Source organism: Rhipicephalus sanguineus, chromosome 1 (assembly GCF_013339695.2).
Source record: "Rhipicephalus sanguineus isolate Rsan-2018 chromosome 1, BIME_Rsan_1.4, whole genome shotgun sequence".
Classification (NCBI taxonomy): domain Eukaryota; kingdom Metazoa; phylum Arthropoda; class Arachnida; order Ixodida; family Ixodidae; genus Rhipicephalus; species Rhipicephalus sanguineus.
Window position 1 is genome coordinate 155,900,265 of NC_051176.1, and position 26,936 is coordinate 155,927,200.

Genomic DNA, 26,936 nt, shown 5'->3' on the forward strand with positions numbered 1-26,936 from the left:
ATCAATGTTGGCTTCTTTGAACTGCATATATTTCTGCATATTCAAGAGCAAAACATTAGAACTGACAGCGACTTCACATAATGTCACGTGCACTTCCATCATGCCACCGTCATCCACCATGCTTCCGTCCTGCCACCGTCATCCAGCTTGTTCACCAAGTCATCCACCAAAACATGTTTTGCTCGCCACCATCAGCCAGCATTTTCCACTTAACACCAAAAGAAGCTCGCCACCACCACCACCATCTGCCACCATTCTTTCCACTCTCGCCATAATCAGCCATTATGACCACCACAGCTTCCACCACATCCACTATTGTTTCCACCTTGTCCACTATTGTTTCCACCATGTCCACCAAGATTTCCAGCATCCACCAACCCACGATTTTCAATAGGGTTGGAAGCATTCAACAACGTACTCGTTGCGCAATTCGCATTGTGTGACGCCTGGTTACAGAATTCGCGTTGTGCGACGCTTGGTGCTTATTTTACTCTTCTACCACGCTATATTACATATGCTAATGTGGTTCCTTCCCGACATGACGCCTATATAGGACCTTTTTGCAAAGCAGTTTCAAGCACCGGCATGGCTCAGAGGTGGAATACTGGGCTCCCACGCAGAGGGCCCAGGTTCGAACCTCCTTCCATCCTGGAATTTTTTTCTTATTTCGTTTTTTTTCTTATTTCGAGCGATACTGGTTACGGACACCGGCGGCGGACAACTACGGCGCCAAAAACGGCCGGTGAAATGATCTCATAACAGCTTTCGCTGTAAAATCCGTAAACGGGGGTGGGTGCTCGAGCCGACGTTTCGACGAGTGGACTTGTATTCTTCAAGGCTGGAACTTGAAGAAGACAAGTCCACTTGTCGAAACGTCGGCTCGAGCACCCACCCCCTGTTTACGGATTTTTTTCATCAACTACTTGGAGCAACTCCTTGCCTATATAGCCCCCGCTGGACCTAGTGAGCCCGATATTTGTTTCTGGTGGCAGTGGGAAGAACATGTGTGGCTGATCCATCATTTACTACTACGTAAGCAAACAATCTCTCAACCGAGCGTCCTATTCCGCAATTTTCTCCATTCCAGTCTCTGTTTGCAGCGTCACCCTCGATAAGCACTGCAACCAACATCGATGCAAAAATTTAACTAATATTGAAGGGACATGGCTCTTCCGGAAATTTTTTCGCAATCACGTGCTACTTTAGATATATGTTTTTCTTTAAAATTTGTCTCATTAACGCCGCCACTTAAAGCTTTACTGTCTTTTGTCGCTTAGCGCACGCTAGTAGAATACAGCAAGATACTGAACAAAGACAATTCAAACTGAAAGTTGTTTGAAATCAGCGTTATTCTTCATAGCTCTTTTTTTACTTCGTTAGTAAATATTTAGATAAATAATCAATTATTCTTGAGTTATATACAAGTTTGTAGGACGCGATAGGGAACTTTGATTAAGTAGGATTTGGCGAATTTTTCCGAGAGGACAATGTTAAGGAAACGAGCAGTGACTTAATAACAAAAAGGTGAAACGATCCTCCATAGGCGGAGAGTTTTCATTTTACCGGAGGGGGCGGGGGCCCGACTTGCTCTTCCTAAAGTCCCTGAAACTTCGTAAAGTAGCGACATACGTGCATAAAAGCGCGCCTCCTCTCTTTTCTCCCTCCTCTGGCCTCTCCGAGGCTGACGCCGCGTCGGCATTGGCCAACTGCCGCCACGTGGGACCGCTCGTAGCGTTCGTTTGTTTACAGTCGCTCGCGACTGCCATCTTCGCTCTCGAAGCGCGGGCTCGCTGGTTCTCAGCGCATGTGTTTTATGGATACGCGCTTCCATTCCGCGTGCGTTGTGCTCTGAGATACCTTGCACACAAGAACGACGTCACGGTTGGTTGCCATGGGCTTCTGCTGCGCTTTCGGATGCCGAAACAAATCAAGTGAAGGCAAAAAGCTGTTTATGATACCGTCCGGGAAGCGCAACGAGTTGCGAAGGAAGGCTTCGTTACACCGAATCGGAAGATAGAACTTTCGGCCGACGTTTTCGACGCGACTATGCGATGTAAGTTGCTATCCTCTCACTATAAGTACTCGTCGAGGTTCGCGCAAATCGCTGCGTGCTATAACGCCGTAGACACGCCTCAATTAATTGGGCAGTACGTCGCTATTCCTCACACGTTTTATTGCTGCTTCTGCGGGGTCTGTACTAAGTGTTTTTTTTTTCGAAAATGTGATTGCGAAACTTCAGAGATTCGGCGCAATTCTTTTGGAGAAACAAAGTTGCCGTGTGAAAGCTCACATTAGGTGTGGTACTCCCCGTTTTTGTTGCGTGCTCGTTTTTTTTTTGTTTTTTTTTTCCCCCGAAGCAAATAGATTTCTCTGGCTCTTTGACGCCGAAAGATCCGCCGGTGAACTTGCGATAGAAGGTAGGTAGGCAAAGCGTGCGTGTCCAACCGAGTCGCAGGGTGCATTCATCGTTTAGGAACCTCACGTACACGTGTTATTTAGCGCGAAGGTTTACGTGCCATTTCGTGTGGAGGTTTATATCCGCGAGTGGCTTTCCGCCGCGGTGGAGCAGAGGTTGCGGTGCTCGGCTACTGACCCGAATGTCGCGACCGACCGCGGCGGTGACATTTCGATGGAGGCGAATAGCTTGAAGCCAGTGTGCCGTGCGATTTCAGTGTTCGTTAAAGAACATCAGATGGTCAAAATTTCCAGAGCCCTCCACTACGGCGTCTCTCATAATCATATCGTGGTAGTGGGACGTAAAACCCCAAATGATATTAATATCCGCGAGTGGAGCTCTCGCGAAGGAAACGTTTACGGTGGCAGGCTAGATTATTCGTTCGCTTGCTTGTTCATTGAGCAGCGAGTATAGTTCGTATGCCAAGTACGTCTACGAGGCACACTTGCGCACTATGATTGGTGCGTCTAATCTCTTAACGAATCAACCAACGCTGTCTAAATGTATCGACTGGAAATGATGCACGCCTTCTGGCGCATTCTTCTTTCAATGAAGCTCCGAGCTGCTGCTTGCACTGACAGTCATTTTCTAAATAAATAATAGTCGCCACTCTTAATACAGCCAACACCCATTGCCCATGTGTTTCTTGCACTCTAAAAACTGTCCGCACCTTTTGTGGAGTCTTCTTGCCCCTCACCAATAACCGTCCTCTGGCTAGTTTGCGCTTCCTCTTTTGAAATCTCGGCGCGCGGCACTTTCCTATCAAGGATGCTTTTTATTAACACGCACGCCATTCGTGACCTGGAAGTACGGCACTCCCGGCGATAATGCAAGAAAGACACGCGAGATTGATGGTTATTGTTTCGGGACAAAAATATGCCCCATAGCACGCCCTTTTTGTGAGGTTGCTAAACAGTTAACAGGAAATAGCGAGCGCAGAGATTTGGTGAAAAAGAAAAAAAAAAACAAGTGAGCCAGATGCTGGATATTGTTTTGTGGGAAAGAGATGCCTCAAATACACCCTTTTGTATTGCAGTGTACAGTGCTACATAATACAGGCACGTATAGCGGCGTTAACTATATTTACCCAACCGATACTTCGGAACGGCTACCTCTAGTGCGTACTGGCAGCCTCAGTGCGTCATTGGTATGCGCGGCGAATTCGCCTCGCGAGGACGACGTGTACAACGTATAGGTTTCAGAAGGCTTCATGTAGAGCGGGACATTAACGTTCAACATCGCGCATGTCCTTTACAAACGTGTCCTAACATCTCCTAAACAACGTATAATTTAAAAAAAAAGGATACCAAGAGCTAGACGGCTAGTGCGAATGCTTAAAGCGCGCCGCCTGGCAAGCAAGCGCTCCCTTTGCGAAGCGTCCTCTGCTACGCAAGAGCAATGTAGTTGGCACCATGCTCGAAAAGAGAGTGCGAAGGAGAGGAGAACGAGGAGGAACGCGAGCGGAGGAGGAAAGTGTCGCTACTTTACGAAGTTTCAGGGACTTTAGCTCTTCCACATATATATATATATATATATATATATATATATATATATATATATATATATATATATATATATATATATATATATATATATATATATATATATATATATATATAGAGAGAGAGAGAGAGAGAGAGAGAGAGAGAGAGGAGTCCAACTTCCAAATTAAAGAATTTAATGTAACTTTAGTCTCTTAGGTGCCCGCGATATCATAATGAAGATCTGTAAGTGGAAGACCCTAGATTTATTTTTCAATTTACACAAAGACATCGATCCACCTCGTAACTTGTGGCTCGAAGCGAAAAAGGTCGCGTAGGCGACCTTTTTCGTTGACTCGTCGACTGCGTCGCGTAAAATCGATTCACGCAATGCGTGGGGTTAGGCTTTACTTTGTTAAAACATGCGCCACACAGGAGACAGTTGGCTAATGCTATCACGGTAAGCTTTAATTATATGCCAGTGAGTTCATTGAAGATGGCCGAAAGTAATTCTGAGATGGTAGCAATACCATTTGCTACCACTACACCTTGTGCGAAGCTGCGGTTATGAATCTGGACGAGTAATGGAGTTGTTCATTGGTGGCCGAACTTTTAGTAAAACCCTTTACTGATAAATCAAAACTGCGTACTATCTTTTCTCGGCACTGTTATAAGCAGGAATGTCGAAGGGTACCAATATGTAGGCAACCAAGAAATTACCCGTTTTTTTATTGGCGAGTAAGTTTGTGCAAAAGCGTTCACTGACTCACTGTGTCGGGATTGCTTTGTATTCTCAGTATCATTTTTCTGTTCTCAAAACCATTCACTACGGGGTTCAAGACAATTAGAGCGCAGCTCTTAGGCGTCCGTTCCTGCGTTGAGCGCACATAGGCGTTGGCGTCGGCGGCGTAACCGATAGCGCGAACGAGGACGAAAGAGAGCGAACGCGGAGTCTGTCGATATCACGAAATACTGGCCTCTAACCTCGCTTTCTTCCTCTGTCGCGCGCGCTAGCCCTCGGTCGGAGCTCGTCCGCGTGCAGGGCTGGCACGTGCACTGCGGCTGGCTTCGCTTGCTGTAACGGGGCTGGGCATTTCACTTGGTTCGCGACAGCTGCAATGTACAGAGTATATAGTGTGCGTAGCACTCGAGCGCTGGCAGTTTCTGTGGCAATATGTAACGAATGTTACATTGCTACAACTGCGGATAGTCAAAACATCAAACACAGCTGGCGTTGCCCGAACACGAGGCTGCGCTCAGTGAATTAGGCAGTATCGTAATCGCTGGTGAATTTTTTAATTTGTCATAGCTTAAGTCGGTCGCTTCAGTTGTTCATCAGCACAACACATTCTGCACATAAAAATCCGTTGGAGGGGCACTTTTCCATTGAATGTTTGACTTGTCACTGGCCGATGTGCCTAACTTTAAATGGCTGAAATGAAAAAGAAGCGGGCATAAACAGCCTCCTGTGAAATAGCTGCCAGACAGGACGACCTGGGGACCTAAGCCAAGCTCTTAAAAAATACCCTGGGCCGGCGCCAGGGGGCTCTCTGCCCCCCCATGAGGCAGTCCGGGGGGGGGGGGGCAAGCCCCCCAGCCCCCCCGTACTCTCCGCCTATGCGATCCTCAAGCCCTAAGCCACGAAATAATTTCTTCCAGGTCAAAAGTACAAACACGGAGAGAGACGAAAACGACTAGATCAGGCGCTGGTTGGCAAGTTGGTTGGTTATTGGTTGCAAAACTTTATTGAGGTCCTGCAAGGCGCGCGTCAGCGCGCTGCGGGCGACTCCCACGTCGGGACCAAAACATATGACGCAAAGGCATTGTTCCTTGTTAGCATGTAATATAATCGTTTTTGTGTCTATTTTTAATTTTTTGCATAGCAGACGTAGTTAACTATTACTATCGTTTGTTTCTTTGATTCCTGATGGGTCCGTGCCTATGCTGTGCCAATGAAAAATCAAGCAAAGAAAATGAAGGTTACCAATAATAATAACGCGTTCATAACATCGGCATGTGCTAAAAACAGCATCGCATGCCTGGTCTACTTTCACAAGTCGCTTCAGACAGCGTATCGACGTTAGGCGCATAAATGCCTTTATGAGCGTGTGTACGGGGGGACTGCTTGCGCTGCGCGTCGGTCACTTCCCTTCCACCATCTTGTTGCACGGTGACGCGAAATACGACGGCTGCCCCTTGAGCCATTACATGCATTTAATGCTCGCGCTTCGGCGATGATGTCGTAGAAGACGCTTTGAATGAACGCATTTATTATGTGCTTCGTTGTAAACAACGAATCGACCTTGGGTCGAAGATCTCATGCACCGTCGGCTACAAGATCGTCTTTCCTCGTCTGCCTTTCGGTCTCAACTCCTTGTTTCTGCACGCTGACCTTGCTGGCCAGTCGCTCTGTGTCCCGGACTTCCGTCATGCTCTGCTCTCGGTGCTCGACGCCAAGGACATTCTTGAGATGGCCAATATCTAATGAGCCATCTGTGGTTTGCCACCTACATGAGCAACCTGTTCGAGCAGAAGCCACTCGACCAGTGTGAGCTGCTGAATAAGGGTATGCAATGTCTGGTAATTGATGCAGAAAGCCGAAACATCAGCATCAAGCTCCTCTGGCTTCCCCCTCACCTTCAGCAGAGGCAGATTGTGGAAACGATGTAGTCGTACCCATACAGATCATCCGGTAGCGCTTGAAATGTATACTGCTGAGACGGCAACGAAGGCTGGTAAACAAGAGATAAGGACGTGGTATTCGCGCTGAATGAAATACCTTCCTGCTAGCTCTGCTTCTTAGCTGACGACCATATTTAAGGATACCAATGTCTTGTTTTCATTTCATGTCAGCCACCCCTGTGTTATGGTTCAAATAGAGCCTGGTAGTTTAAGACGACAATGCAGGATGCCACAATGCACGAAGTGGCACCGGTTCAAGCACCGACCTGGCATAGGCGTCGGGGCATACACCAATCTCTAATAATGACGCCGTTGTAGATGGCGCTACCACTGAAAACCTTATAAAAATTTGTGAGATCGCGAAAACCTTTGACGAGACACCTGATTTGGTCAAGCGGCATAAGCGAATAAGTTCGGTGTCAGTTGCGGACTCGCCTGGCGAGCACTAGCATGGCGAACATGTTGCTGTGAACTCTGTGACCTCGGCCGAAGCGCCTCCGTTTTGTGATCGCCCCAAAGAAATTGAATATGCGATGTTGACTTCAACATCGGAACAATAACGAGCGTCTGTTGACATGAGGTCCACCGGCGAGTAGTCCAGGACATTGAGGGTAGTAAACGTGGAAAAGTATCGTCATGGAGTTCTGCAATCTGGCGCACGTCTTCAACAGCAGAGGTGATATGAAACAAAGGCAGTGACCAGCGAACGCTGCGTCAGCCTAGCGCAGCTGCTGGGTGCGTCTTTCCATTGGCAAGGTGATTCTTTGTGACGTAAGAAGTATACACCAGAGCACGCCTGTCTCGCACCCAGGCTTCTGGCGAGCCGAGCGGATACTCTCGCACCCAAACGCCGGGCTGACCGGGCTGCCGAGACGCGCGCGGACTGCACCAAGTAAACAGGGCAAGCTGCAGTTCTGAGGCTTTAAAGTGCGGAAAAGTGCCCGTTCACGCCACTTCAGCGTGTAAGAGCTCGTCTGGGCACTACTGCGTCGTCTTTGGATGCCAAAACAAGCAGCGCAACAAGAGGATATTAGCGTTGTCTGCGACGATTACGACGCGCCACGGAAATAGTGCCGGTGTGGTGTTCTCAGCTTCGCCGCGAGTGGATAACTGTGATTCAAGCAAAAAAACTAGGAGCCGAGTGAAAATGCGCGAGTAAGTACACTAACTGCGTGTATTCTGCAGTGTGATGCCCACCTATTTCATTTTACGAACCTAATTTGCGTGACACGCAGCTGGGTTGAAGGCAGGCGCGAGCTTTGTGTGGGGGTGCACTTCATACCTTTGAGCGTTTCTTTTGACGAAAGTCTAGTGCAAGGTAGTGCTTTCAAGCACAAGCAATCAGCATGCTTTGCCACTTTCAACGTAGTATTAAGCTTTAGTGATTTGATGGCATCCACGCCTTCGAGATTTCCTCTTCAAAAGGTAATAAATGGCACGGTGCTCCTCAACAGCTGGTCAGAATTTCGTGCTTTCAATGCAGTGTTTGACGTCCCCAAATTTATTTGGACACGAGGCATCCAGCTCCACATAATACATGTATTGGCACGTAAGTAAACAGTACTCGCGCCAGTGTCCTTTACGTCGCAGGCGTAGCTAACCGGCTTAACTAAGAGTAGCACAGTTTCGCTTGTAAAGCACCATCGTTACAAGAATAAAATCGCGCAGGTAGCTTCCAAAAAAAAACGCTGAACGATACTGCAGGTTATACTCTCTGATAGCACGCTTTTGTGAGCAAGACGCATTATTGTAAGAACGCTCATGAAACAAAAATTACGTTCCACAAAGCTGTACCCGTAAAGCGTACTCTAATTATTACGCGATGAATGCTGAAATATGGTGTAATATGGCTTGTAATATGGCGCAACAAAACATCGTTTCACTCTTTCGCGAGCTGCACGGCAATTAGGATTCACGCGTATTACAGCGAGAACGTTTTTTTTTACAAATGTAACAGCGTACGTATCTGACGAGGTTGCTTCCGCAGCCCACTCAGCACGTACTGTATACATTGCGGGCTTGCATGAGCAACATGTTCTTGATGTTCCAATAAAATCAGCGAAAATGTCCAGGCTAGAAAAGACGCGAAACACGCTCTCCGACGGGCTGAGTTTCGGGAGTTTCACGTTTGCTCTGTGTAGCGTCTGCTGGCGTGGCAGCCCGCGCATGTTGTTTCGCCGCGTGTGCGATAGATGGCGCGACGCGCGATGCAAATATGGCGATGCGCATGGAATTCTCTGTGTTCTGGTCTATAGGCGACACCATATATGCAGATAAGCTGTTTCATTTCTCAGTCATGAACATATGATTCTGCCGATAGAATCAACGACTGATGGTACTTTCATTTATAAGCTTAATATACAAGCGGTTGCTTATTGAAGGACGTCGGAAGAACGGCGCAACCGTGATTTCCTGTGTGGAGCCCGGATGCACCGAAAAATACGAAAATTTCACAGGAACCGGAAAAACACCATTTGGGAGTCACTACAACCTCGCTATCTATATATCTCGAAGAACTCTGCAGCATCAAAAGCCGAATTCCAGAGAAGCGGCAAAGTCGCACAAGCATTTAGAGGTTTCTTGTGCCTCAATGAAATATTTCCACCCGCTAGCGAATGTCATATTACCTGATGTTCTGTTACACCCATTTTAATTGAAGTGTAGTAATTATGAGACAGAGCGAATGATAAGTTAACAGAAAACAGTTTGTGGAAGCTGAACCCACAAACCTCGAATTACGTGTGCCAGTTCTGTACGGCAAAATGACCTGTTAATTTTTTTATTGAAAAATAGCTCAGAATATTCTTTGATTTCATAGACCATACGGACAGTAGAGTGCAAGTAAAGCCACCATTTTTTATGAAAGGGAACACGCGAGCGCGTGGCAAGTAGCCTCGTGCCGCCTATGTGGTGCGGCACAGTGGGGAAACGTGAAAATAAGAGGAGAGAGAGCGGTGCCATTCCTTCGATTTCCTGCACGCCTTCTCGCAGTTTCCCTTCTTTTTTATCACTTTTTGTTGTTGTGATAGCAACAATCTTTACCGAAAGCAATCCTTGCTCGCTGAAATGTCTGAACAAAAGATGGATACCAAAACGACAGCGCAAAATAAGGAGAAGTAATGATCTAATGACCTCAGTACCGGAGTTTTCTGCCTCGCTAATCGATTGCCGCAAAAATTTCTCGAATCCGTCAAGAATGAGCGGAGTTACGGGGTTTGGGCGCACGCTCTCAGCGCTTTATCTCTTTTCTCGTGCCGACGAGCGCACTGGAAGCTACACGGGGAGGGATAGCACGGGGGAAAGAAGTTACGTCAGCGCGCGCATGAAACGCGATCACTCTCGCGCTGTGATTCGCGTGCGCGAGCGCGGCTACCATGTACTGAGGAGTGCGGCGCCGGCAAGTGGCGGCACCCCGTGGCAAGAAGCGCGTCTGATCCGAACGCCGCTCTCGATTTACGTCGGCTATCGGCCAATGAGGATGCTATGTCTTTTGTGACGCGGCGATGCAGATCGCGACGTCAATCGGCAGACGCCCCGCCCACCGACGAGAGTGAGAATCGGCCTCTGTTCGAAAAGAGGGAGCCTCGTTCGAAAGAGGGCGCCGAAAAGAGCGCTGCGCCACATGTGCGGTACGGTGTTACCTGCCACGCGCTGGCGTATTCCCTTTCATAAAGAGGACGGTTGTACGTCAATCAACCCACAAATGAAGCCTCCTTCATTTAATCCTTTACGCAATCTAGAAATGACTCTGCAACACTCTTTATTATTATTGAAATGGTGTATAGGAAAGGTTGGTTCCTTTATGGCGACACTGACTACTCCTTCTCGCTTAACAAACGAAATATACGATACTAAAAAAAGTAAAAGCTTGCTCATTTACGTGGACTGAATACACATAGAGTTTATTGTTTTTAAGTGATTTTGCTGTTGGCCGGCCACAATCGCGAATGCTCAGTTCAGCGTCAGGATTGGCTAGAATCTACCCCTACGACGCTTTCTAATGTAAGCGCGACCGATTGTTTACTCACACCGGTCGCGTTTACACAGCTCCACCTGAAGAATTACAAGAAAACGAAACGGTTTGATTAAGGACGAATGAAAATGCTCGCCTTGAGGATAGGCAGGACTTCGGAGATATTCCGGAACATGTGCTGCGGGTTGTACTTTTTCGGCTTGGGCGGCAGGTAGGGTTTGACGTCCAGGGCACAGTACTGCCCACGGAAGTACTCGTGTTCCTGGCCCTCGTCCCGGGCCACGATGTCGACGCACTCGTTGTACGATCCCAAGGCCACGAGCGACCCTTCTAACACCCCATCCGGAATCTTGCCGGACGAGTCCAACACTGCGAAGACAGTGGCGTTCTCTTTCATCACGTGCCGCGGTATTACGGCACAGACCAAAGCTCGAACAAAGCGCATGCGCAGCAAGCAATACTGGGCATTTTTAACAGCGGAGCTGTTTTTACGCTCGGAGTAAGGACGGTATCGTGGACAGAAAACTCGGCGGGTATGCGCCGAGCAGCTTCTAGCATAGCGTAGCCATGCATAGTATAGCATAGAAAGGGGGTGGGAAAGGAATGTGAGGGTGAAGGGGAGTGTTTGAGGGTTAGGAATAGAGAGGGCAATATGGAAAAAGATAAAGAAGAAAAGCTGAAAGAGAGAAGATGATGTAGAAAGAGATAAAGGAAGAAAGAAGATGATGAAAGAACTCAATCTGCGCTCGCATGCCAGCTCCGCTGTTTACTCAGATTTCACAGTCATGGAACTGGCTTTAATTTTTTTATTGAACAGTTGAAACGTGGCTACCTTGATATTCGGCATTTCTCGGCACCGTCACGATACGTCTGAACTCAGTGCGTCAAGAGAGCTTGGGCTAAATACACTTACCGTTGTTGTTGACACACTATATCGTACCGCGTACAGGAGATGCGCTTGCGCGTGAACGCCTTAAAAACGCGTTCCCCTGGAGTGTGTTCACGTTTACCAAGGCCGTCAGAGTCACTAGAAGATATGGGCAACGAAGGAACTCCTGTCCTATAGCTCGCGCTTTCGTAACACCGAGCAACCCGATGAGGTCTCCAGAGTACCATGCACACCCCAACTGTCAGGTGCAATGAGTGCCCTCTCTGTTTCTGTAAATATTGTAAAATTATAGTTGCGTCTCCGTCATAAAAAAAGTGCTTTAAAAAAACAAGGCAGTCTGCCCAAGAATGTATAAACGAGTACAATTTAAACGTCGGCAGCCTGAGCCTGGCTTTTCTCATTACTTAATGCAATATGGGGAGTCTGTGTCCTTATTTTGATATGGTGACTTCACATTTCTTGATCTTTTTTAAGGAGCATATGCATGTTACGTAATACTCGCTGTGTTTCTGTAAATTTTGTAGCTTAATGTATGTACCTCTGAGTAAAGAGACCAAAAAACTAAAGATGAAGCAGCACCAGCAACCCTGGGCATGTCAGAGCCCGACGTTGGAAGTAGTATTGCAAGCAACTGGGGAAGTACAGTAACAGTAGGTTTCTCCTACCATGCCAGCCGTATACACACAGATACAAAAGAGGACGCAGTACACATTCAGTAGGCACAGACAGATCCACTGTGAAACGAAACCATACGACACTATGTTTCTGTGGAAAGACTTGATAAACAGACGTGCAAGGTGCGCAAAAATTACCTACAACGAGTGTGAATGCTGCCTACTGTATTGTTTCTTTCCTCGCATACTTATTAATTTTTCTCTAATCTCGCTCACCCTGCTGGGTCACTACTTAGTAAGAGGTGCGCTCAACAATGTGGTCATTTCCGGTGAATAGCATCGGTAACATCAAGGGATCTAGTCAACTGAGGAAAGGGCCAAAGCTGGAAACCCAGCCCGACGGTGACTGCTCGGACAAAGGAAGGAAACAAGAGAGAGAGGAAAGGCGGGGATGTTAAGAAGTTTAGAATAGCCATTACGCTACCCTGATGAGGGGAAAGGATTGGGGGAGTTTGAAAGTTAGAAGAGTAAGTAAATCCAGAGAGAGAAGGGGGAGCACACACACACACAACCTCACAGTCCGTCAGTCTCGTACGGTATACCGCATCACTATCAGTCTACAACAGTTCGTGAAAGTCTGCTGTTCTTAAAAAATTTTAACAATGCCTGCGTCGCCTTAATTTTCGACGACTTTTCAGGATGACATTGGAGGATAGTTGATAGCGGCATCGGTCTGTGATCAAGGCGAGCTGAAGCGATTGCGAGTGATAATCTCTGCACAGCGTAACGAGGACAGTCGCAGATGTGCTGCGAAGGCTCCTCGTCACAAAGACGTCACAAAGAGCGTTATCGGCCATTCCTATACGGAAAAAAAATGTCTTTGTGAAAGCCACTCCTAGTCATAGCCTGCATAGCAGAGTGGCCTCTCTTTGGCGGAGTCCAGTTGGCATAGCAAAGCGTTCAGGTGGTGTTGGCGATAGTTCTGCTACTTGCTCCATTCCATGGGGAGTGCGTAATGTCTTGTGGGATCATTTCAAGCTTCGCAGCCGCATCAGACCTTGAAAGGGATATAGCACCTTCCTTTTCGCCTTGCAGAGCTGGCCGAGCAGCGTTATCGGCATGTTCCTTGCCTATCACGCCGAAGTGACTTGGCAACCACTGAAATGTCATGTGGTGTCGTTTCTCAAATGACGTATAACTGAGGTGTCTGATCTCGAATGCCAGTTATTCGTGCAGTCCATGCCGCAGGGCCAATAAGAAAAGTTGTAGGGCTGCCTTGGAGTCACTGAATATCGACCATCGTTGCCGTTGTTCGCAATAGACAACGCAGAGTACAGCGCGAAAAAGCTCGATTCTTTTAAAATTCGGCGGCTTTGTTCTCTTTCTGTCTTTCATATTGGAGCCATGAACAAGTGGCATGGCGATTAAATGGCAAAAAGAGCAGCCGTAAGGCCCAGGCGAAAATCTGCGAGCCATCTGGCCTAGCGTGCCGCGATTGAAAAATATTGCGAACCCACCGGTGCTCTTTAGCACCCGTAAGTTCAGTTGTTCAAGCTACGCGCTATTGCATGCGACGTTTGCGAACAGTAAGGACGTCCAAGCGAGCAATATATTAGCATCGTGAACTTACGATGACTCTTCTGTCATCGATGTATTTCTTACTGCTTTTGGCGACCGTACGGCGTTTCACGAAACACACTTTAATTATTCTTAAACATCGCTGACGCAGTTATTGCAAGCAGGAGCCAGCAACTCACCGTACGTGTGCAGACAGTAAGACCAACACAACCAACATGCCACCCGCCTGTGTTTAAAGAACCCTCAACTCGCACAAGCTGCCAGAAACTGCTGCCACTTTTAAGGAAGTGCTCCAAAAGGACGTGTTCCGACATTTTTCCTAGCTCACTATTGCCGCCTATTTCCGAGCTTCCTCAAATGCTCCATCTTCTGCCTGGCATTTTCGGAGTGCACGCATCCGCCTACCGGTGATCTCCTCGCTACAACGCACACCCACCGCACCCGAGTCCACCCAGCTCCGAGCGACGCACCGCTGACAGCACGTGTCTCGGCGTGGGGGCATAGGCGTACGAAAGAATGATGACGGGTTGAATTTCACAAAGCTTCTGTTTCATAAGTGCGTTTTCCCATTAGTCAGCAGGCTTTGCTGATGGTATGTCCCGCATCGTGACTGGCTGAAACATTTTCCCACAAAAAGTTTTAGCGTAATACGCTTTTGTGAATACGGACCTGCGTTCTTGGAATTATTTCTGGGGTTCCCGGAAAAATTTCAGGGGTTCCCGGTAAAATTAAATTTGGTTACCCCGCCTTGTGTCTTCACTGCGTAGATAGATGCGATGCAGTGAAGAGAGAGCGTACAAAGCAATGCTGGGTAAACGTACTCGGGCGCTACGAGCGTCAGTGCGACGGACTGCGTGCGCCTAACAACCGCAGGTTATCTGGGTTTAATGCAGAGGTTGTACAGGGTAGGGTGATCAAAATTAAGCTTCCTGGTTTTCTTAAAATTAGCTACTGGGAGATACGTGAACGCCACCCCTGCAAATAAGTTGTGTGGCCAGGGAGACACTGAAGGTGAAACAATAATTATCACTGTCATCCGCCCAGTTAACTAAAATTTAATAATGAACTTTTAGTGACTACAGTAAGCGGGCATGTTTTTAATAAACAGAGACAGTCGTGTTTCTGCACAGTTCCACTTAGCAGAATTCCCCTAGCATGTCCGTGCTCCGAGATATCCGGCTGAAAAGATTAATGGCGGTTGACATGATTACGCATACAAGGTAGAGAGGATCGACACAAGCTCCTACCTGATGTGCTGCGGCATGTTGCGTGCGGCGTTTAATCTGTCCACGGGTCGAATGCACGTGCAAAGTTGACTACGGCTGCCCTTTTACTACTGGCTGGCGATATCAGGCAATGACTGAGCGCCCATCAGGAAGGAGCATTGGGCCGATCACCAATCCTCAGTCTCGCATGCGTAATAATGCGAACCGCAGGTAAACTTTGCAGCCAGATATCTCGGAGCACGGGCGGGTGAGAAGAATTCTTCCATGTGGAACTGTGTAGAAACACGACTGCCTCTGTTTATTACAAACATGCCCGCTTACTGCACTCACTATATAGCAAGTTCATTGTACAGGCTTAGTTAATCGCGCGGCTGACGGCGGTAATTATCATCTCACTTTGTGTCCCTTCGGCCGCAGAAGTTATTTGCAGAGGTGCTCACTACGTACCTCCCATTGCCTAATTTTAAGGTCCCTAGCCTCACTCCCTCCCCCCCCCACCCCCAAAAAAAGAAACTCTGATAAAGGGGGGCGTTTTACCGAAACTAAATAATGAAAATATGTGTTTTTCTAAAATAGTCAGAGCCTTCAGCAAGTGCTCTTCCCCTCCCCCCCCCCCCCTCGACACAAATTCCCGGCTACCGGCCTGGTTGTGTCCTCTGATTCCGTTCTCAACATGTCCTTGTCAATGGTGTGGCGAGGACAGGTTAGCGGTGTGACGTCTAGCTCGATAACACAGCTGAACAAACGTAGACGGACGGGGCGTTTGATATTTGTAAGAATCGATTTTACCACAGCAGCTCGTCGCCTGAGGTAAAAGAAAGTCTGATGTTAGCATGTATCAGGGAGCGGGTTAAGACAAGGATACTTGTTCACGAAGCTTTACTTGCTTAACATCGCTTGGTTCACCAGTGTTTAGTCTTTCGCAGATATCAAAAGCGAAAAATTCGCTTGCCAAATTGCCAAATTATTTTGACGACTCGTTGAATTGACAATTATTTCGACCTAGAGCTACCCTGTTCTATCCTCTTGGTTAACTCAGGTGGTTTCACCTCGGAAAAACGTTGTTCCTGAGTTCAGGCACCGGTGAAGGATGAATTTTTTAACGCGATAGCGTTAAAGAGCTCGTTTCGAAGAAATTCCAGTGTCGGTGTCGGCGGCGGCGGCGTCTTTGGTTGTGAGCGAAAAATCAGCGTTGTCCGTGAGCGAAAACTCGAGGTAGACGCAAATAAAGGTGGGAGCCGGATGGTGTCTGCACTTTGACTTTTTATTATTTTCTAAGCAAACAATGTGTGGTCTTCTTCGTATATCCGTGGAACTTTCGGATGGATGACATATCTCTCTTTCATGCACAAGAAAGTCGTGTAAGCTACACGGGGGAAATTTTTACGGGTGGATAATAAGAAATTAAGCATTACGGTATTTTTCTGTGACTGTCAGTATGGCACCACTCACGAGTTCCATCGTTGGTTGGTTGGTTCCTGGAAGAATGGCGCAACCCACCACGGGTGATCGGCCACGAAACGTGCGGCAGTAGTGTTTGTGGAAAAATAAAAAGAAAGAAAAAGCGGCGTACGTATATTGGCATTTGTCCGAGTAAGCGTAAACGACGACGATGAAGATGACGAAGTGTCGCCATCTGTCGGCAACCTATAGCTGCCCAGCTGGCCAGTTTTGCGGCCGATCGACCGGTGTTGGCCAGTACAACTCATGCAATAAGTTGGAGGTTCACAAACAAGCTCCCCTTCTCTTCCACTTGCAGCACAAAAAACCAACGAACGAAAAAAAAAACAAGAACAAATGCTATGGTAACTGCAGTTGCCAACCGCAGTATTCACTAGCATTACTGAGGCAGCGCTCTTCGATAATTGTGCTTATTAGGTAGACTCATGGCGATTTCGACACTGCATGCGAATACCTCCATCCACGCAAATAAAAACTGGTGAAGTACCAGCCATTGCTCAAGTCTCCTAAACAAGCAAGCAGACAACGTCCGTTCGCGACGTTAAAACGAAAAATGCCAACACCCGGGGGAAAGAAAAATCGAAAGAGGGCGACGGTTGCGTGGCAAAGCGGTGCTGCAGTGCACGTGTGGATTACCCTGTTGCAGAAGCACGGCTCAAGGCGATGGCTTCCTTTTGCTTTCAAGGTTGCTACTATCTGATCTGGTCTGTTTTTGTTGATTTTGATCTAAAGACCGGTTGACTCCATACACGTCTGGCTGCGTCGCCTCTCTTTCCAAGATTGCGCTTCACGCTCTCAGAGACACTGGCAGGTACGCGCGAAAGCTGTGGGCCGTAATCTGTGAGACGAATCACTAGAAGCAGGCCGCGCGCTTCCATCTCACCGACGGATCTGCCCTTGGATCGCACGACACCAGAGATAGCTTGTAGGCCACCGGAACACACGTAATCTTTATTTAAAGACGCCGAGGGTTCGCCATACGTAACGACTGCGCCCTATCTCCCTCCGGCTCTCGCCTCTTATTTCTTTTCCGCGGCTTCACACTAGCGCTATGCAGCACCTTTTCCTTTACGTGAACAGAAAGGGCTACTGCGCAGATGCATACGCTAGTTTGATTTTATAATGAAACGCGAGCCTTTACGACTGTTCCAAAGGCCGCTTCATGCTTCCTGGTCGATTTGCGAATCCGTCGGTACGTCCGTTGTCGAGATCCGATAGCTTTCGCGTCGATTTTAACTCGGAGAATACCTATAGCTGTGTAGCGTAGAATTCTGGTCGCTACTTGGTCGCCGCCGGAGAGATGACACGTACAAACAGCATATCCATATACTTTCTCCTAAACTGATTTATTTGGCTTAAGTTTCCTAATTATAGGTTGCACACACTTGTACGCTACATAACTCTTGACAACTCTGAGCAGCGCTCGCTGCAACCTGCTCTCGTGGCGTCTCCGGTGCGACTGTCCCTCGGCTCCCCTGGAAGCGTCCCGAGGCCACCGGGAGACCAAACAAAAAAAGGGCCACTCAGAAGTCTCCGTTGACGACACCCAATCGGGTGTCACGAATTCAAACAGGTACACCCAATCGCTGGTGGCCTCCACCGAGTTTGAACTCGATGACCACCGTCATCCTAAAGGATAATGATCTAAAGTAAAGTAAAAACACACAGGAAACTACCGCGACATCCGTTAGGCTTTCACCGTACAACTCACCCCGCATACCTTCCGGCGCCACGTATGCTGAGCCGTCTGTGGTCTCCTAGATGGGAACCGGACCCTCGTAGGAAGGAAGATAATGCGCTCGTACAACAAAGCCGGTGAGCCACTCAAGGACACCACCGCAAACCCGGCTCTTGGGCTGACCCGCGACATTGGAACGAGCCAAAAGTTGAAAGAAAATAGCTACATCAAGGTTTACGCGACACCTCCCCTATACGAACTAAGAGTGTCCCCACTCTGGATGAGCTGCAAGTAAACCAAAAAACCACAAAGGAGGACATAATGTGCTTCGCGCCCTTCCAAAAGAAAAAAACATTTCATGTACATTTAAAAGAAAACGACACATAACTATAACATGCGAAAAAGGTGACCCGCGACCAAATAAATGCACAAAACATTTTACATCTGCAAGACACTAAAACACTAATACATGATGACGAAGTACACATGCTCAAAAATAAACTTGGTTTAAAACAGTGAAACAAGGAAAAGATAAATTGCTAACTACAGTTCTGACGCACACATCTTAGTACGAAAGCACACGCGGAGACACACAGAGTTACAAAAGGAGTCCTTCAATTCACTCACTCAACATCACTGGCTGTGTAGTAAATCTCGGTGTCACTGTCATAAGCCCATAGTCTTTTCGGTTCGGTGTCGGATGACTGGTCCCTATATTGTGTCCGCGGATCAAAGTAGACCTCGGTGTCACTAGTCGAATGTTCAATTTGACCGTGATCACTCGCGGGCGGAACTGCGGCACCACCCTGCGGCACTGTGGTGTCAACACGGACCGAACACTCGCGTTCACTCTCACTCTCGTCATCCGCGTCGTCGTCGAGACATGAACGGGGGCGACACAGTTTCAAACGCGCTACATTCACAATGTCCCTCTTCCTTCCGCTGCGGTCCACGACCTCCCAGTTGTTCTCCGCTACTTGTCGAAGGAGGCGAAATGGTCCATGGTAGCGGTGGAGGAGCTTTGTTGTTTTGCCCCTCGCTCGTGAGGGCGTCCACACGTAGACGAATTGCCCCGGTCGAAACACAGCACCCCGTCGTCGGGCATCGTACGCTCTCTTGTTTTTTGTTTGCTGGTCCCTCTCGCGCTGAGCCACGAGCTCACGAGCTTGGCGAAGCCTGCGCGCCACTGCATATGCATTGAAAGCACCCTCATTGTCACGTCGCAGGTTGAGGCTCGCATCAATGGGCAAGGTCGGCTCGCGGCCATGCAACAAGAAAAATGGCGTGAAGCCGGTTGTCTCTTGCTGCGAAGAGTTGTAACCGAAGACGACATAAGGGAGGAATTCGTCCCAATCCCGGTGGTTTGTCGAAACATACATACTGAGCATGTCTGCAAGCGTACGGTTGAACCTCTCGCACAGGCCATTCGTTTGCGGGTGGTAGGCGGTGGTTGTGACGTGGTTGCTCCCCATTGCTCGGAATACCTCTTCAATGAAGTTACTGACAAAATGCTTTCCTCGGTCAGTGATTATCTTCGCCGGGGCTCCATGTCGTAGAACCACTTGCTCCACAAAAGCTTGGGCTGCCTCAGCGGCCGTTGCAGCGGGGCAGGCGACCGCTTCTACCCACTTTGTGTGATAGTCAGTCATCACAAGCACGTAGCGATGGCCGCGTTTACTTTTCACGAAGGGTCCGAGAAAATCCATCCCGATTTGCTCGAATGGCCGCCCCACGGGGGGTATAGGTTGAAGGAAACCGACAGGTTTGCCGGGTGGCGGCTTTCTCGTCTGGCAGTCTGGGCATGTGAGGACATACTTGCTCACGTATGCAAACATCTTTGGCCAGAAATACCGGCAGCGTACTTTTTCCCATGTGCGCTTGACACCAAGGTGGCCTGCAGTGGTGTCGTCATGGCAGTGCTTTAGGATGTCCGGTCTCAGACACCTGGGGACAACAAGTGCCGCGCGGTCTTCCTGAAACCCTTGTGCCCTCCGATACAGAACACCATCGATCAACCGAAAACTCCGTGCCGTTCTTTTAGTTTTCCTGACAACGGGCGCGTTCGGCCGCTCGAGGTGCTGGATAATTTCTCTCATCCATGGATCTGCCCTCTGCCGTTCCCCAACATCCACTCGATCCAGAGCCAGCAACGGTAATTGATTTTCTTCGCTTGCCGGCGCGGGATCATGAGGAATGCGAGAAAGCGTATCGGCATTTCCATTCTTCCGGCCTGGGCGGTGTCTCAGCGTTATGTCGAATTCCTGCAGCAACAAAGACCACCGCATGAGACGACCATTTGGATTCCGGACTTTCATAAGCCAAGCAAGGCTAGCTTGGTCGGTCACGACTGTGAATTTAGCCCCGAAAACGTACGGCCGAAACTGTGCACAGGCGTACACGACGGCGAGACATTCCTTCTCAGTGGTGCTGTAATTAATCTCGGCTTTATTAAGGTGCCGGCTAGCATATGCGATGACTCTTTCCTGAGATGCGATTTTCTGAACGAGCACGGCTCCAATGCCGTAATCGCAAGCATCCGTGTGCACCTCTATTGGCCGTCCCGGCTCAAACTGACGCAGAACGGGGGCTGTGATAAGCTTGTATTTGAGGGATTGCATCGCTACTTCGCAGGCCGCATCCCAGACGAAAGGGGCATCTTTTTTGGTCAGGTTGGTCAGGGGTCGAGAAATACTAGAGAAATCCTTAATGAATCGCCGATAGTAGTTGCAGATTCCCAGAAAGCTCTGCACACCTTTCTTGTTTCGTGGCTGAGGGAATTTTTCAATCGCTGCCACTTTGTCGGGATCCGGCCGGATGTTTTCGCCCGTAAGAATGTGTCCGAGATACTTGATTTCCCTTCGCGCGAAACTGCACTTCTCGGGCTTTAGTCTTAAGTTCGCCGCGTCCAAAGCCGTTAGTACGCTTTCCAAGTCTTTCAAATGGGCTGCCATGGTCTTAGAGAAAATCACAATGTCGTCCAAGTAGGCCAAGCACACCCTCCAGAGCAGGCCGCTGAGAACTTTGTTGATCATTCTCTGAAATGTGGCGGGTGCGTTACACAGACCGAATGGGACAACGTTGAATTCGTAGAGTCCGCGCCCACATGTAAATGCTGTCTTAGGCTTATCCTCCTCTCGAATTCCAATTTGCCAGTAGCCTGATGTCAAATCCAATGTGGTGAAGTAATGGGATCCCTGCAGCACATCAAGAATGTCGTCGATTCTCGGCAAAGGGTGCACGTCTCTCTTTGTGACGGCATTGACTCTTCTGAAATCTACGCAGAAGCGCCAGCCGCCGTTCGGCTTCTTTACCAGAACCACAGGGGACGACCATGGGCTGTTGGACTCTCTGATCACTCCGTCATGAAGCATCTCGTCAATCTGCTGACCAATAACCTCCCTTTCGAAGGTGGAATGTCGGTAGGGATGTTGATGAATGGGAGCCGAATCACCTGTGTCTGTGACATGCTCCGCGACGTCAGTTCTCTGAATTGGGTTATGTTCTCCCGTAAACAAATGGCGGAACTTATTCAAAAGTGAGAGCAGCTCAGCTCTTTCGGTAGGTTGCAAATGGTCCCCAGTGTCCACTTCGAAGTCGCCGCTACCCGCTGTGCAGTGCGGCGCGGCGATGCCGAGCTGCGCATCATAAATAGACGCAGCCCAGCCAAGCTTCGTTCCGCAGTTCAAAGTTACTGGCGACATAGTAGGGTTAGCCACACGGACAATGCCGACACCACTCAACACATTCGTCACGGTTCGTGCCACACGCAACCCGTTTCTCAAATTAACATTTGGCTCGATAATGTGGACGCCGTCTATGGGAACCTGTACAGGCACAATCGCCTCGGTGCGTGGCTCTATGCGGATCTGCTCCTGGCACCTCACTGGGACATCGCCATGAGTGACATTCTTCGGCCCTACTTGAAGATCAAACGCCTGTCCCCCAATCTGCAATTTCTCCGCAGAAAAATCGATAACTAACCGAGCTGCTCGGCAAAATGGGAGCCCACCCAGCAGCTCGTAAGGGCATTCCTTGACAATTAGAAATTTCTGTCTTATTTGAACGGTGCCAAATTCAAGAAGTATTTCCGCTTCCCCCATGGGCGATAGGATATTTCCTCCAATTCCTCTAATCAAAATTCCATTCTCTCTCAGTTCTCGGACTGAAGTGATCTTCTGCGCGAAATCAAGGGAGACAACATTTACAGAAGAGCCGGTGTCGACAATTAGTCTGTCACTTCTTCCGTTTGCCTTGACCGGCAGATAGATTAATTGGTTTACCGCCAATGTGCAGACTGAACGGCCAGGCTGGCCCCCTATGCCTGGCCATTCCCGTTTCCCGAGTCAAAATGCCGCTCACCGTTTCCGCTTTGTTCTTCCCTTCTCTGTCGCTGCTGGTCCTCGTACTGCCTGTGACACTGTCGCGCGATGTGGCCGAGGCGATGGCAGTAGTAGCACCGGGGACGCCCATCGCCGCCGCGGGATGTTCTAGGAGGCCACTGGGCAGGCGGCCGGCAAACCTCGTTCTCTACAGATTTCAGCCTGTCGGCAAGTGACTTAATCGACTCGGCGAGGTCCTTCAATTCCAGATTGCTCGCAGCGTCGCGTCGGTGATGTTGGGCGTCCGAAATGCACGTTGGCACGGCGTCCTGGCGCTGCTCGCGAAAGGGGGCGCTCACCAGAGAAGGCTGTGTCGTGATTGATTCCCCAGGAATGGCCGCTGACCACGGCTGCGTAACGTTGGTTGGGAGGTAGCTGTTCAGAGGGGTAAAATGGGCACGGGCCATCAACGCGGCATGGTTTATCCGCTGCAGAATTTGTAAAAACTCTCCAGAACTCGTCGGGTTGGCGAGGACCATTTTCTCTAGAGCATCGGCACGGAGTCCGCGCAAAAGATGACGTACGCGGTCTTCCTCTTTCATAGTTGGGTCTACGCGGGCGCAGAGCTGCAGTACGTCGTAATAATACTGCTCCGGGCTCTCAGACGGCAGTTGCACTCGATTCTCTAGTCTCAGGCGGGTTATCTCGGCTGCGTGGCGGCCAGTGAAGCTAGACTTAAGCAACGTGACCCACTCTTCCCACGTATTAGGAGCGCCGGTCATAACTTTCGTAGTGTACCATTTTTTTGCGTCGCCCTCCAAAGCCAAATAAAGAAATTTCACCTTTGTATCGTCGTCCCATGAGTTGAGTGAAGATACATGTTCGTAGCAGGTCACCCACTCCGATACGGATTCCTCAGGTGTACCTTTGAAGATCGGGGGCCCGATGAAGGGTCTCGAGGTTGCAGCAGTTGGAAGGTGGGCCATTCTCGCAACGTCGCCCACGCCGTTCTGGCTCCTCAGAGTGGGCATCACCGTACGGGGGGTTTTCGCTACCGCGCAGCCTCCACCACTTTGTAGCGTAGAATTCTGGTCGCTACTTGGTCGCCGCCGGAGAGATGACACGTACAAACAGCATATCCATATACTTTCTCCTAAACTGATTTATTTGGCTTAAGTTTCCTAATTATAGGTTGCACACACTTGTACGCTACATAACTCTTGACAACTCTGAGCAGCGCTCGCTGCAACCTGCTCTCGTGGCGTCTCCGGTGCGACTGTCCCTCGGCTCCCCTGGAAGCGTCCCGAGGCCACCGGGAGACCAAACAAAAAAAGGGCCACTCAGAAGTCTCCGTTGACGACACCCAATCGGGTGTCACGAATTCAAACAGGTACACCCAATCGCTGGTGGCCTCCACCGAGTTTGAACTCGATGACCACCGTCATCCTAAAGGATAATGATCTAAAGTAAAGTAAAAACACACAGGAAACTACCGCGACATCCGTTAGGCTTTCACCGTACAACTCACCCCGCATACCTTCCGGCGCCACGTATGCTGAGCCGTCTGTGGTCTCCTAGATGGGAACCGGACCCTCGTAGGAAGGAAGATAATGCGCTCGTACAACAAAGCCGGTGAGCCACTCAAGGACACCACCGCAAACCCGGCTCTTGGGCTGACCCGCGACATTGGAACGAGCCAAAAGTTGAAAGAAAATAGCTACATCAAGGTTTACGCGACAGCTGGCAGCTCATTCGTGACGTGCGTCATAAAACAAGGGTGCTGGGGGTCTTAGCGTTTAAAAAGGGGTGAAAGTGCGAATTCTCGGAGTGCCCGGTGCTTCCCTCTCGCAGTCACGTCCGTCTCGACAGCGTCACACGAAAGTCGTGCCTCCTTTCATGGCAGTATACCTACGTGCACTGCTATGAAACGTGGCTCTACCGCTGCGACGAAAGTATTGCGTCTGCCATGTCACGCGTGCAGTAAATGGCATCTGCACTTGGCTCAGCAACGTATTGCAACTGTGTAAGCGCGCTGACATATTGGCTGTAGATGTAACACCTACTTACTACACACCAGGGCGAAGCTTCGGAACGCGCAATTCACAAGACTAGTATCACGCACGTGTTTTGATTAGGGACCAATATAGGTTTTGGAGAGTAATGCTCAATAACCTGGTGATGAAACACGAATTCAAGATTGTGAACTAGCTTCTATGATCTGTGATAGCGTATATACTATATTCAGGTCAATTACTAGCGGGAGAGCCCACTCATGATACCACCCGGATAGCACCTCCCTCCCTCTTCTTTCTTCTTTTCATTCCTTAAACCCTTTCCCCTAGAGCATAGTAACGAACCAGACGCGCGTCTGGTTGACCTTTCTGCCTGCCTACCTTTCTTCCTCCTCCTCCTACTCATGGAAGGAAAATTCACCGCGAAATAAGGCTGGGCTGGAGCGCATACGACAGGCATTCCAAAATCATCAGTAGCAACTTACCGTTGTGCTTAGAGCGAAGAGCGTACGATCATTGAATCATGCCTATACTGACTGAAGGGGCTGAAACAATTGGAGCTGGACAGGCTACGTCAGTAGAGCTGAAAGCTGGGCGAGTTGGTAGGGATTCATATGTTCTGTCATGCTGCGCGACAGGACGGGACACAAGGAAAGAAAAGAAACAGAGGAGCCCTTGCATTATTATTATTATTATTATTATTATTATTATTATTATTATTATTATTATTATTATTATTATTATTATTATTATTATTATTATTATTATTATTATTATTATTATAAATAAATAAATGCCCAGGAAGAACCATAAGGTTTTCGTGCTGGCTTATTACTAATAAAAATCAATACAATAAAGACAGTCTACAGGAGAAATACAAACAAAAAAGCAAAAATGTAAAAACAAGAAGTGGGGACAACGAGGGACAAATATAATAACAGAACACGAAAGATATAGAAGGACGGTGATAATATCGTGCACAACAATGTGCAAGGCAGGCTGAAAGATAAAGGAGAAAATGTTATTTACAGTGTCCGAGGTAAAATAGCGCTAAGCTTGGAGGAAAACAATGACTGTGAGCTGTGAAAACCATCGTGATCAAGAAAGTAAGAGTTATAAAGACTTTGCAAACACTCAATCGCCCACAGGATACAGAGGCAGGCGGGTACATGAAACGGTCTGTGCTCTCTGGTTAGCTTGCGCGGAATTCGCAAGGTAACACAACTGAGCAGTTCAGGGCAGGTTATGATACCGTGAACACGCTTGGAAAGAAATAGCACATCAGAGCGATTTCGTCGGCAATGAAGTGATGACAATGATAATAATCCAACGGTGTTAGAGTGAGATTCAGTGTCATTTCTAGCGAACCGACGGTGATATATGCTCAGGATTTTTTTCGGGATTCGCTCAATGGTGCTACTGCTGAAATTATAAGTGTCATTCCAGATCACAGACGCATATCCAAGTTGGGGAAGGTATGGTGCGGTTTACAATTTGTGGAAGGGCATAAGACAATTTAATTCTCTATAGATATTAAACACAGCCGAGAGAACGAAGAATCCGCATATCAACGCGCTTAGTGTGAGCAGAAAATTGTAAGGGGCCATAAAACACAACACCGAGATCATGGATCTCACAAATCTACACAGAATTAACAGAGTATGAAAATGACACGTTAGAAGTTTGGCAAGTGAAACTCATTACTTTGGTCTTAGCAGTATTCAGTGAGAGGTTATTGCTCTTGCACCATTCAGAAAGAGAAAACAAGTCTGACTGCATCATGCGAAAGTCGTTAACAAAATGACTTTCCTTAAATATCTTGATGTCATCGGCATATATATATAGCAGGAAAGAAGAATTCCGATTGGCGAAAGAAATGTCATTCACAAAAATTAAAAAGAGTGGGCCTAATAGTGACCCTTGAGACACACCACTATAGTTGCCTTGTACAAAGAAGACATTTGACCATTTAGGGTAACATAACATGATCTAACAAGATATCTATGCACGATATTCACAAGTGAAGGGTCAAAATCAAAGTTTGGAAGTTTATCCATCAGAAGTGAGTGGCTGTGTACGTAAAAAGCCTTGCTAAGGTCGCAGTAAATGGTTTCAACCTGTTCTTTCTGGAATACAGGCATGGCGATCTGTGTCAGCAAACTAGCAAGATTTGTGGTAGTTGAGCGGCCATAGAAAAAGTCATGTTGATTAGGGCTACATGAGTTCACACTAAAAGACAATATGCATGGTGTGAAAAGCCAGCTCAAAGATATTTGATGTGGGACAAATATGCTGCCATAAACTTTTAGAATGGCGGAGGGGATTCCATCTGCGCCACACGATAAGGACGGCTTCAAGTGCTTAACGCATTCGTGAATGAGCTTTTCACTTAACGACACAAGACTGGATGCAGCAACTGTCTTGGAGGTGTTGACTTATACACGTTCTGAAACAAGGGGCTTTATAAACGGATGAAAAATTGGCAACGAAGCAGTCAGCTTGAACCTCAATCCTACTTGAATTCAATTGTCGAAAGGACTATCCTCTTTTATTAGAGCGTTTGCGTAT

The 26,936-nt window shown here is 48.3% G+C and overlaps 1 protein-coding gene across 1 annotated transcript in view; it reads right to left on the reverse strand.

The window, feature by feature from the left end:
• The window catches only part of LOC119379844 (nose resistant to fluoxetine protein 6), a 116,595-nt gene that overhangs the window by 56,067 nt on the left and 33,592 nt on the right, over positions 1–26,936 (reverse strand). The window contains exon 2 of the mRNA XM_037648958.2: positions 10,728–10,960. Within this exon, the coding sequence (XP_037504886.2) occupies positions 10,728–10,960 (233 nt within the window). The remainder of the gene's footprint in view (positions 1–10,727; positions 10,961–26,936) is intronic.